Source organism: Ischnura elegans, chromosome X (genome assembly GCF_921293095.1).
Source record: "Ischnura elegans chromosome X, ioIscEleg1.1, whole genome shotgun sequence".
In the NCBI taxonomy this organism is placed as follows: Eukaryota; Metazoa; Arthropoda; class Insecta; order Odonata; family Coenagrionidae; genus Ischnura; species Ischnura elegans.
This window is the reverse complement of record NC_060259.1, coordinates 37,219,835-37,233,470: the sequence shown is the minus strand read 5'-3', so window position 1 is coordinate 37,233,470 and position 13,636 is coordinate 37,219,835. Positions and strand designations below refer to the sequence as shown.

The following is a 13,636-nucleotide window of genomic DNA, read 5'->3' as shown; positions in this document are numbered from 1 at the left end:
TTTGTCTGATATGCAAAATTTGAGTTACAAATAATTATTAAGGAATAGAAATGACTATGGACATATTTGGTCTGAAAACTGAAAGTTGAATCATGAATGCTGTTGCTATGTTATTGCAGCCCTTTTTTCAATGCCTTGGCCAAATTAACAATTTAATTTTAGTTATTTAGTTAAAGCTAGTTTTTAATTTTAGTTATTTTATTTCAATGCAATATATTTTTGAAAATGATTGAAGAAGGGATATTTCTTTTAGTTATGAATGGCAGTTGTGAATCTCATTTCTATTTTTGCAATGTGTTTGGAATAAATTTTTTCTATTTCATGGTTTGCTCAAATCTCTCTATTGTTATCCTTCGGTAGTAGTCATGAGAGAAAGATAAGATTTTACATATTACTGCAGACTCAATTATCCGGCTGTGGATTATCCGTGTGTGAGTTTCATGCTCCTTCGATGTTTTCTGTAGTTTTAATAAAAAATACAATCAGATGAAGAAGCACCAAGATTATTGAATTTTAATACATGGTACACCGGGCTTACATGTTACTATTAGAACTTTGTAACATGGAATTATTTTATTTACTTGCTGACAAGGGATGTTTCAAGTTTACGTGAATGTCTGCTCTAGCATTGCAGTAGATGATGAGTGGTGGGAAAAAACTCTTGATTAAATTTAGAAGATTTTTTAATGATTAACTAACCATAAATTAAGAAAAATGTATTCTACAATCTTTAAATGTGTATTTCATATTGCTAATGTGTAACTATTGCTGTGGTATCACATGAGGTTGAATACGGCCCAAGGGAACCAGAGATGTTGTCGCACTCAGGCGTGTTTATTCCGCTATCAGTCAAGGCCAGGCTGAAGGAGGAGGAGTAGTGGAAGTGAAGGTGGTGGGGGAAGTCGAAGCACAGGCGATAGAATTAGTTATCACTAGTGATGGGTCGGTTCGATTCCTCGATTCTCGACCAAGAACCGGAATCGAAAACGAGTACTTGCCATGGTGAAAAATCGATTCCGATTCCATTAGTACTTCAAACAACAAAATATACGACCGCGTTTCCAACAGTCATTTGAATTTTCGCGCCACGTAATCGTAATGACAAAATACATATCTTCCAGGGATGTGCGAGTTCTCAAAAATTCAAGTCGATCGAGTAGTTGGTACTCGACTCGAGCGTTTCGAGTAGCATTAGTGGCGAATGTCGAGTCGAGTAATTAAGGTTACAGAGCTTTCGAGGCTAGTAGGTCCAGCAATCTGCCGAAAGGAAGCGCTATCATGAAACTCATGTAATAATGCAGTTTTTAAAGCCGATAAGTCATTCTAATGCCTTGACCTGGTAGTTTCAGCTTGCCGAACACACTATAGTTGTCGACGTGGGCGCCGAATATCTTTACGCCAGCCGCGGCGGCCGATCGTCTTCCTACCCGGCGCACACTGGTCCGAAATCGGAAAAAGCTGGAATAAAGTCCAAAATGACCTTTTTGGGGATAGAGGCTTGAAACGTAGCGTAAATAATCATAAATCATAACCAGATATAGATTTATATGCCATTTTACATAATTACGAACCTTTAGTGAGATACAACGGCCCAAACATGACCAATTTTTCAATGCCACGCGAGATATCGTTTTTCCTAAAAAAATCTTTGAATTTATCCAAGTGGTTTTGCGTTGGTATGAGTTTTATGGAATAAAAAACGAAACATTCCTTTGATCTGGTGCTTTGCCTATACTTTCAATGGCTTTTGAAGATTTTGGCTCTCATCTGTCTGGTTTTACGACGCAAAATGGCCGACCCGTTTTTCGCATGAAATTTGACATAAAGTAGACATTATCTTTCGTTTACGAAAAACATATCTCGGAAAATTTGAACCACAATATAAAGTAGAGATTTCTAAAGAGTACTAATTAGAAATCTTGGAAAAAAAAGTCTGCGATGAAGGAAACAAGAGCGATTTTTCAATCGCGCGTCAAAGCTCAGCTACACGCCGCGGAACTCCTAGGCTCGGTAACTGAGGCCGATTTCTCAAGATTTTTAAAACATTAGTCTTGAAAATCGTAATTTAAAGCATGTATAATCGTCTTCATTGACTTAAAACACTAAACTGAGGATGTTAAAAAGGATTATGTATAGATTGACTTGAACAATTAGCGCATTACTCAAGTGAAAATACTAAAGATTGGATATTTTTCGGAGCTATTCCACGCATAAGAAATATGCCCTGGGTATTGAAGTAAAGTGAAGAGATTATTTCAGCATGCTTAAGAGAGAGAAAAATGAACTGTTTCCGTGAAAGGCAACAACCGATACCCTTTTTCCCTTTCCAACTTCGCCGAGGTGAGTCGCGCGGAAGGGGGAGTTGTCACACCACAAGGCTCTTTTAGCCTTTTTTATTACTGCGTCCGTCCGATGTGATATTAATTTGTAGCGTTTAGTTTTTTTGTTGAACTTAAAAAAAAAGCAAGAGATTTTAAGGTTGATTAAATGACGTGAGAAGTATAGAATTTTTTTAGATCTACAAAACTGAAGTTTAGTTCTTTAGTTCGTTCGCTTCGTCCACTTGAATTCCAAGAAGATTCAAGATCCAAAAAAATCGTTGATATAATTTTTAATAAAAATTCCAAAATCTCCATAATCTTGCAATTTTGGCAGGAAAGTACTTGCCCAATCACACAAGTGTGTAGCAAAAGGCAATTTTCTGCAGGCAGTAATACTGAAATGTGGAGACGTCAAAACCTGCTGGCTGAGTATGTAGAATAATAAGTTTTTCTGCTTGAGAATTTGAAAGGGCCAAATATTACATGATTCATATATGTAGTATGTAATCTTTATTACATCTATGAAAATTTCTGTACTCAGGGCTCTCCTTGTAGTTTTGATACATATATATATGGTCAACATATTATGAGTGCCAATATTCTAAAGTAATACCTATCATGTAACACCACTTTTCAGGTATTTTCTGTTTTGAAATTTAGCTATTATATTTTAATTACATAGTGATGATATGGAAAATGCTTTTGTCAACTGACTCTTTTATAGAGTGATATTTTTAAAAGTGGTTTTCTTGTTGCCTGGAATTAAGTCATATTTTTCTTGGAGCCTATGGCATCAGAATCGATGGAATCGGTATCGGTAGAATCGGAATCGAAATGTCAGAATCGGAATCGGGATCGGAATCAATAAAATTTTGGAATCGACCCATCACTAGTTATCACTTTAGTCACAGCCAGGTGCTCTCCTGGGTAGGCAGTTGGCGGGAATATATCAAGCAGTGGGAATACGAGTGCAATCACATTATCACCCCTAAAAATGTCGTGGTCAGGTGAAGAAAGCTCTCAATGAGTCGGAAAACAATCTAAATAACGGACTTAGTGCATTATTAATAATGTATTGTTTAAGTTACCTAAGTTATGAACATTACAAGAAAGTGAAAGTTTGGATTACCCAGATTTTCCGATTATTCGTGATGCCTCTTCCCGTCATTATCCCGGATAATCGGGAGTTTGCTGTATGTAGTAGGAAAAAAATGCCTTCAACTTAAAAACCATCATTGACTCTGTGATGTGTATAGCTTACTTATTGTTTGATATTCTATGAAATTGCAAATTCACAAAGCAAAATATAAATGATGTTTTATGCAAGCAAAAATAGAATACTTTTCATCATTACCTTCTAGTCAATAATAATTTTTGAGTTAGGGTCAACTTGGTGTTCATTAAGTGGCTGTCCCACTCATGAGAATTGTTAGATTATTTAAATTTAAATGGAAGTTCATTTTGAGTGGAAGAGTTCGTAAGCCATTAGTGGGATATTAAGTATTGACAACTAAATCAGCTAAATGTATGTAAATGTAGGGTGTACATTTGTATGATTTGCAGGGATATGATGTGTTGTTTTGTGTCATATGAGAATCTGTTGTTGATCACAATGCAGGTACTATTGCTGCAATTGAATTAGATGTGCTATTTTTTCATATGTTGAGTGCATATTTTTTTATTTTCAGTACATTGATTCAATTCTGAGGATTCTGATGCCAGATGATGTACGGCATTTACTGATATCTGAAGATGAGTTATCCCAAGCTGATAGGTAATAGTTATTTTGTATGTTATCTCTATTTTGGAATAGATTTCTAAATATATGATCAGCATTTGCACAGCTCTCTAAATACACCTATGAATTCATCTTTTCCTTATTCCTGGGAAATGTGTTTGTTACTTTTTAAAGAGCGAGAATCAGGGGATACCAAAATTAGCTGTGTTTAATTAATTGCATTTTAGTTGAGGATTAAGTAGCTAATTATTATGATGGTTAAACTCATAAAATTTTTCAATAATTAATCTTTTGCCAGTCAAAATCATCGTCATAAAAGGTGCCTGCTTAATATTTTTGTAATTTTTTCCAGATTTCAGAGAGTTTTTCCATCTGCCGGAATGCAGAAATATTACAAGTTTTTTAATGGCCCTCGTTATTACAATATGCTTCACGAGGCTTGGGAGAAGCGATATCACCAGGACAGAAAAGCAGGTGTGTCAGTTAACCCAAATGTGAATCTTACAGCTTAAATTCTGTGTATCTCATGGGTTTCATATTAAATAATGATAATTCACTAATTTCACAATAAAGATTTTTGATTCACTCCAGGAGAAGACGGGCATGAGAATTGAAACGCAGGTCTTATTTCCACCATGGAAAAGTTTCACAAAATTTCATTGTGGATAGGTTGTTTGAGGGTGGAACACTAAATGGGCCCTCCAAAGATGCAGGGGGGGGGTTTAGTGTTGTAAAATTGTGCCCTCTGATGGAGCTTTCAAGAGTGGTGCCCTTAGTCTTGCCAGTTAATGTATAGGAAAATATAATGTCTACCAAAAATGTTTCAAAGCTTGAGTGGCTAAATTTTCAACTGAGGGATATTTTTATGGTAAATGGAAATGTGCTGAGCAATGACAATTAGCTATGCTATAAAGGTTGCTGTATTTTTGATTGCTAAATTTATATTTTAAATTTTAATCAAATAAAATTATAATCATTTAATTCTTACGTATACCATGCAAACAAAATAGATTTTCCCAGAGAGAACAGTCTTGTTCAGTAATATGCTGGACCGCTTTATAATGGAATTCAGATTACCATTAGTCCTAAGGAATAGAGAATAATCATTTGGATCAATCAAGTGATGTCACAACGGCTTTAACCAATAACTGTTCATTTTCAGCCTTACGGGAATTCAAAATTTCTCTGACTTTGGTGTCTTGTAACTAATGAATGACAATATAATGAGCCCAGAAAATTTGGCTTTAGGGTCATGATACTACAGTAAAACCCCTTATTTACACTTTTCTAGGGACCCCGGGAAAAAAGGGCATATCGCGGAAAAATGCAAATAGTGGGAAAAGGAGAATTTTCACTTTTACTTAACTTATTTGCTCGGGATGTGTTGAAAATAAAAAGCTGACTGATAAACTAAAACAGAGGATTAGCATTATTTATTTGAGAATACTGAAAGAAGAATTGCAAACGTATGCAAGAATTACAATGGCAGCAACATTTCGGTGTTACTTGCTATAAGGTATAGTTATAAAGTATATAATTGAAGCAATCTATTATTTAACGTATTATCAAGAAAAAAAGTGTAATACTTTCAACTGCTTGGGCTTCCTTTGTCTAATGATATCATGCACTTTATTTCAAATTTTTTGTGGTTCATCAAGCATTTTCTCAGTGCAGTTTCCATCTTACAAGCAATTCCTTAGTGTGTGAATAGCAAATACTGTGTCTTGGTATGAAGGCAAAGGAGCCTCTTCATCTTCTGTGTACTCCTCATCTGCAACTTCCTCTAGGCCTTTATCCAAAAGGTCATCTTTACTCCTTACCGCAGTTGTCACAACACATGAATCTATTTTGACAAACTATGAAGATGTACAATTTGTCTCAAGAAGATTCCACTCGTTGTCTATAGTATCATTGTCACCAGTCAAGTCAGCTGGAATTTCTTCAACACTATCAACATGAAATCCTGCCCTTCAAAAGCAGTTGTATATTTTAGAGTCCTCAACCTGTTTCCAGGCCCATGATAAGTAGTGCAAGGCATCCAGTACACTCAATTTCATTGTCTTTATTTCCTTACCACAATCATGCAGAGATACCATTCTTTCAATCATTCTTTGATAATGCACCTTAAATGATTGAATTATTCCTAAATCCAATGGTTGGAGCACACTGGTACAGTTTGCAGGAAAATATTAAAACTGTACATTCCATAAGTTTGTATTTGATGCACTGATCAATAAACAGCATAATTTTCCTGTTCTGGGGCCCCATTTTTGCATCCAGAGCATGGAGCTGATCCTCAAATGTTTTTGAGATCATCCATGCTTTGGTATTTGCAGTGTATCTCGTTGGCAACTGTTTTACATACTTGAGACACCTAGGACTTGCTGATTTGCCAATCTCTAGCTGCTGAAGTTTCTCACTTCCATCTGAATTTGACTTCCATCTGATTAATAAGACATTAAGTCTTTGTTTACTAAGACATTGACCTTTATGACATTGTTCCCTTCTGAAGCACAGTGTTTTTGCTGGCAGCGCAGTGAAAAATAATCCAGTTTCATCTGCATTGAAAACATCTTTTGCGCTGTAACCTTCCGGAAGTCTTAATCAGTTAAGATGCTTTCCCTGAGTTGCAGTCTCAATGTTAACACTTTTACGTTCACCACTCACCCACCGTCTTCAATGCAAGATTGTACCTATTTTTGAATCCATCCAACCAACCATTAGATGCCGTAAAATCTTTGATTCCCAAGCTTGTGGCTATATATAATGCTTTTTCTCGTAAGATGACGACATACAGCTGACTTCCGATTATCCGGCTGCAGTATATCCAGGTTGCAGAATATCCTTGCATAATTTTCACTCTCACTCTATTTTTCTGCGATCTTTATGAAAAAATCGGACACAAAATCATCGGAATTACGGCATTAATGCTAGGATACACCGGGCTTATTATTTCCATTAGAATCCCCTTCGTAGCTGCCTTTATGGGAGCACCGTTTTTCTGTTTTCCAAGCCTCGCAGTGCACGATCGCATTCCTTGATCATGGATACACGTCTCGCAGCAGTTGCAACCTGGGCAACTTGTGCGTGACGCGGGTACGTGGCATGGTGCCTGACACTGTAGTTTCCGACGTCGAGCAGTGGTTTTGAAGCATTCATGCAAACCACTTTTCTGTGTCCGTGATAACACAGCCACGGATATGTGGTTTTCGAAACTAGGCATTACCTACATGGAGCATTAATAATACAAGTTCAACCACGTTATCGCTGCTAAAAAGATCGCGAACTGGGGAAGAAAGCTCTCAATGAGTTTGGGAAGCACTCTTAAATTGCAGAATAACTGCACAAATGATAATATATTGTGCGAAAGATCCACAGAGAAAAAATCATTCGCCTTGACCGGGATTCGAACCCGGATCCCCCGATTTCCGGTCGACTGCTTTAGCCAGTTAAGCTACCGAGGCGTCATTCTTCCCTGTAGATATTTTTTTCAGGGAAGAATGACGCCTCAGGTAGCTTAACTGGCTAAAGCAGTCGACCGGAAATCGGGGGATCCGGGTTCGAATCCCGGTCAAGGCGAATGATTTTTTTCTCTGTGGATCTTTCGCACAATTGTGCATTGCGGGTGACTCCCGTAAAAGTTATCACCGCGGCTAGTCCCGGTATACTTTAAATTATAATATATTGTTTGTTTAACGTAACTAATGAACATTGCAAGACATTTAAGTGACAGTTTGGATTATCTGTGTTTTCCGATTATTTGTGCCGTCTCTCCCCATCATTAGCCCGGATAATTGGGAGTGTACTGTACACAGGGACATTTGATGATCCTGTGCCTAAAAACCACTCTTTCAGTATTCGTTCTAATTCTTCATGCCAGGAATTCTTCACAAATTTTCTCTTTTCTGACAAATATCCGCACTGGTTTGCATGTTCTATGATCGCATCATGATTTCTTGATGGTATTCTATGTTGAGACTGACAATCCGAGTTGCCAAAAGATGGTCTGTAAAGGCTTATAAACTCGAGTAACTGTTTTAGTGGGTAAATTATTTTTTTAGTCAGCTCATCTCGACACAGATACCGGGAAAACAAAAGAAAACAGCATAAATATAGGGTTCTATATACATTGGAAAGATAGGAAATTTGATGTGACACAAAAAAATTTTCAATATGCGGGAAAACATAAATCCCGACGCAAATACGGGGTTTTACTGTATTTTTATCAAAGAGAGATGGTTAAAATTAAATTCTCATCATAAAATCCTGTGAGCGTTGTGGTCTGCCTTGATGGCCATAGATCTATAGTTGTATTCAATTTCCAGGTGATAATTTTTTTGAGCTTTACCGTTGTAGTGGCTGTGTTTTGGCATCTCTTTAAGTATTTACAGTTTCGAACACCGAAAGTGGAAATTTCAAAATATTATTTGATTAGGCTTAGATTTGGACCCAGATCTTCCTTTGAATCCAAGATGTTTGCATAAAACCTGAATAGAATTTTTAAACATGGACCTCTCATTGAAAATCAATCTTACTATGACCTGGTTTGTAACTGGTAGCATACCTGGCCAGAAGTTGAGTGTTTTTTGACTCCTGTTCATCTAACATGACTTTTTGTAGTTAATTTCCGCCTTTGGTGTTCATAATTGTGCTGAGCTCATGTGCAAATTTTGTGTAAAAAGCCATCCCTTTATGCTGTGCTTTGGAAAAGTTGTAAGGGTCGTGAAGGTGCTTTCTTTGCCATGCTTTGTAAACTGCTGTATGGCATCTAGGGTATGGCATACGATTAATGATTCAATGAATGCCCTTCAGCAGGGCAATTATCAGTTCTTTTCTTGCATTTCTTTGAGTCCATTCTCTATGATTGAAAGATATTTTTTATAGGAATCGAACTCCTTCAAGAGCTCTGCAGAAACAGGCTACATCTTCGGACTCCTTTATCGATGTCATCCATTAAGGTATTTACATAATTTTTCATCTTATTAATTAGAATTATGAAATTAGAATAGCCAGTGTATGTAAGGATTTATGGAAGGTCATGCAATGTGTATTGCATTATGTTGCTCTGGATTAATCATCATTTTCAGTCAGTTGCCTCATCACTTACGATTTTATCTCTGGCAGGGAAATGTTACTATGCAATTTCATTGCTTCCTTTGCCGTCTTGAATACAACAAAGTTTGCGTGGATTTTTCTTTCCCTCATCTGTCTGAATTATAGTCGGAAAAGAAACAAATTATATTTCATTAGCAAATTATTGATTTGTAATTTTGTTACGAAAAGCAGTTTAATTTTCTTGATGAATTAATAAAATCTGTTCTTACATGAATTATTTAATTGGTTTGCATACTACCTATGATTTATTATGAACGAGGATCCCAGTTATTTTTATTGTTACCTAATATTTTATTTTGTCTTTCATTGTGACTATTTTTGCTGAAGTTTGAATTCTATTTTCATTTATCCTCTTTCTTTACTGATATAAATGTTGACATTGTGCTGCATTTATTTTCCTTTGTTATTCTGTGTACTGTTTTATAAAAAAAGGCTCTAATTTTCTCTCTCTATGATATTCCACGAAAAAGGATGAATTGTTTGCTCTGTGGTGCAAAGTCTTGGCAGGTGCAGAACAGAGTGAGTGAGTAGAGTGCAGATGTAATGAAGGGAGAACTGAAACCAGTAGAACGTCAATGAGTAGGAGAAAAATGTAGAGGCAGATTGGAATAGATTTAGTCTTGTATTTAGCAATATGGTGCTAGATGTGTAGATTGTAACATGACAGTTTTATAAATAGAGTTAGGCTGAGTTAAATCATCAAAGTGGATTTTTGTAGTGATTTTTTGGATTCGTTGAAACTTTTTCTTTGATGTTGAATAGGCTAGCTTTGGTGTGTCCTGGTGAGATATGCTTTTATGGTGTTCCCTATTTCAACATTTTCCTGATCTATTGTGGGAGTATGTCCTTTTCTGAATTGCAGGAATAATTTCTGTGCCAGCCTCTTTGAAATGGATTTCTGAATTCATTGACTTTTGATTAAATCATCTTTGGTAAATGTCTCTTTCTTCCTGAAGGTGTTTATTTCAGTAATGTTGGTCTCTTGCTGTCAATAATAATTGCTACATATTCATCTATTAAAGTTAGTCTTATGTTAACATGAATAATGACATGCTGAAAAACAATGGATCTTCTAATAACTAAAGTACTTCTTTTTATCTGTTCATGATTGGGTGATTCTGGAAATGCATTTATGTGTTATTCAGCCGGATATGGCATAGTTGATTTTATCTCTTTTTGATTGCATCTGAGAAACACTCGGCTTTGAATGTATAACACTGTATTGCATGGTTGTTATTTGTTTCAATCTTAAACCTCGTTTTGAGGGTTTTGTTCAAGTCACCATGCTTCAATTCAGGACTGTAATGCTATTAATCGTACAGAATATTTAAGTTGTAAATGTTATTTGAGCACAAACAAGGATTGATTTATTTTCTTTAGAGGGTCAAGTTGATAGTTGCTTAAAAATTTGTACTCACTTTTTTGTGGTGACTTCACTAAGCAAAGTCAACATGGCGTGAAATTTATCATGGGATTAAGATTTCGTCTTCAGATGCTGGTGTAAATGTGCTTCAGGTGTTTCAGTATTTGACTTGTTTTTTTTAATTTGTCATTAGCTGTACTCTCTTTCTAACTTGCAGCATTGCAGGCTCTTGTATTTGCCCATTGTTAATCTAATGGGAATATAATGCAGCTAGTATGATTTGATGTTTTCATTTCAGCACTGTCCTCTCTTATAGTTATTTTTTCATTCTGGTCATTTTAACTTGAGACTCATACTTAAGTTTTAACACAGTGAAATCAGGTCACTTCGGCTTATCAATTTCCCTTGTCTCTAGAGCAAAAATGGTCGCGTACAAGAGTATTGTCTTATCTTTTTTGTATTGTCTTTTTTCTCTTGCCGTCATACTTCGGACCCGCTTATAGCAACCAAAGCCCATCATTGACTCCATTCCTGAGGTTTTCTGTTTGCTAAGTTGCTACTTATACCTGAGGCCATGGTTCTAACTGAGAGGAAAAAGGTTGTACAGGCTTTGAAAGCGTATAATACATGGTAATGATGGCAAGTGCTAAAAATATTTATCAGGGTTCCCACTCAACCGTGAAAACCTTAAAACTGTGAATAAGCCGTGAATTTTGTATACCGTGAGAAAACCTGGAAATAGCCGTGAATTTCGCCATAAAACCTTAGAAATCTCTCAAACTTGATTGCAGAACTTTGATAGATGGAATTAAATAAAAATCGATATTTCGATCATGTTTCAAGGCGGAGTCACGTGCAGGCACTGTCCACGCATTTACCTGCAGACGTGTATTCAAAAGCGCAACTATTAATTGGTCCGTGTGCCATGACAGCACATTGACCTTAAGCGTGCGATTGGAAGACGTTAACTCTGGCAAAAAAATCAGGCACTTCTTCACTTCCCTGCCACCCTGCTCTCTCCATTTTCCCACACTCACCCTTTAGCCGGACCTGAATTTTGCTAACTATAGGTGACGACATAAGAGATAGCAATTTCATTTCCGCTTTTGCATTCAAGGCATCTGTTGTGTTTTTTACATTTGTAGCTAACGTGCGACCGATGATTGTTACGTGATCAATATTTCTGCTTAAAATGCCTTATCTACAAACCGTGAATTTGATGACATTTTGACCGTGAAAACCCCGAAAAAACCGTGAATTTTATAATGTAGTTAGAGTGGGAACCCTGTTTATATAAAATTCAGTGTTACCATTAAGAGTTTTTGATTTTCTTTCATGATATTAGATGTGATACAAAGGGTTCCATTTGGTCACTTGTGGCTAAGCTTAGTGTTGATTGTTCTGAATTAGACATTCCATACAGTTTAATCAGTGAGTATCCATTTATTTTTGACAAATAACACTGTAACTACCCTGGAATCTTCTGTGAAGCATGGCTTTTTACAGAGGGGACGCATTACTCATCATCAATGGCGAAGTAATACTTTCACTGCAAATGTTGCCTTATTTTGTAATCAAACAATTTATTTCTAATAACATTCATGCAAATTAATTTCACTTTTGGGAGAAAAGATCACATCAATCAAGTTTTCAAAGTTTAAATATTAATTCAAAGTTCAAAGAAGGGTTATTGCATTTCCTCCTCATGTCCCTCTACTGGTCGCCATATTTTTTGGTAGAATTTCTAATAGGGTATTTTCTTTTTGAAACATCAGTGTACATGTTGGGCAGTTACAAATTTTCAAATGCAGCACTAGGTCTTCCCCTGAGTTATTCAAACTCTTGAATCTCTCAAAACTAGTTTTTTTTAAATGTACTTCTTTAGCAATTATTCTTCTATTTTCCTCAAGAGATATCTTTTTATTTGTGATTGGTGACGTAATGTCCTTGTCTCTTTGGTTTTTAGCCTTTCTTCTCGTGTGTTGCTCAAGGTTAACTTTGGAAATCTGTGGTGTCAATTCTAATTCTCACCCTCAGTCTCTTGTAAATGCCCATTAATTGTCATCTTCATCTATGTCTGAATATTCATAATCTTATGTATAGAGGGTTTAGATGGACTTTTACAGGAGTAGAGAAGTCTTTGCTAGCCCTAAGGTACAAAATATAGGAAGAGAAATGGATGGCTTGCTGAACTTAAGCTATTCAAATCCTGTAGATCTGGTGCCATTTGATTTTGATGTCATTTGTAGGAAACGTCAGTGCATACAGCTTCTAGTTCCTCAATCCTCAGTTGTGAAGTTACACGTTGAACCATTGCTAAGGAACTTAAATAATGTACATATCTTTAAGAAATTGAAGTGTTGTAAATTTTAGGTAAGATTTAGTTTAGGATTTAAGCCTCATAGTGTCCTTAAATTTATATCATTAGCATAAGTCTATTTATAGGTATGTCTTTCTTTTGATGTGAGATATGAGAAGAATCGTGTGCTCATAGCCTTCTAATGTAGCCAGTTATCATTGTGGGTCATTTTTTTATTCAGGCTCCTAAATAGAAATGAGAATGGGAAATTTGTGCTTCAAATAAATGGTTTGTTCAGAGACCTAATTCGATTTATGATCTCATGATAAATAACGGACAATAATTGTGTTTGAGGAATAGAGTGCATTTTTAAATGGTCTTCAGTATAGAGTTCAGTTTACTAACCTATGCTTTTTAAAATGTTTTTTGATATCCTCTAGTTCAATGCCTACATTTTGCGACGGCTTTTTGTTAAGATGTTTAGTGTATATGTACTAGATAATTTTGTGTGTACTTAATGAAAGTAGGCGTGTTTATAGAAATTGATGTTATAATGGTTTGGATGTTATAGACATTTATGTCTTTGATAAAATTGAAGTATTTATCATGTTAATTTTTTCATTGTGGAAACACATTGATTTTGTGTTGCCTAGTAAGCATTAGCTTTCAGGTTGTTAAAGGAGCAGTGAGCCCTCATTCAACATCTACATTATAGTTAAGTGTGCGACTTTGTCTGGTCCAGCTGTTGTCTAAATTAGGAAATTAGAGGAAACACATTTGATGGTTGTGATGGCAGTATT

At 35.9% G+C, this 13,636-nt stretch overlaps 1 protein-coding gene across 10 annotated transcripts in view; it reads left to right on the top strand.

The window, feature by feature from the left end:
• Positions 1-13,636, top strand: part of LOC124171690 (tubulin monoglutamylase TTLL4-like) — a 59,435-nt gene that overhangs the window by 34,124 nt on the left and 11,675 nt on the right. For all 10 annotated transcript variants that reach the window (XM_046550940.1, XM_046550936.1, XM_046550937.1 and 7 more), the window contains 3 exons: positions 4,010-4,095; positions 4,412-4,533; positions 8,944-9,017. In XM_046550940.1, the coding sequence (XP_046406896.1) occupies positions 4,010-4,095; positions 4,412-4,533; positions 8,944-9,017 (282 nt within the window). The remainder of the gene's footprint in view (positions 1-4,009; positions 4,096-4,411; positions 4,534-8,943; positions 9,018-13,636) is intronic.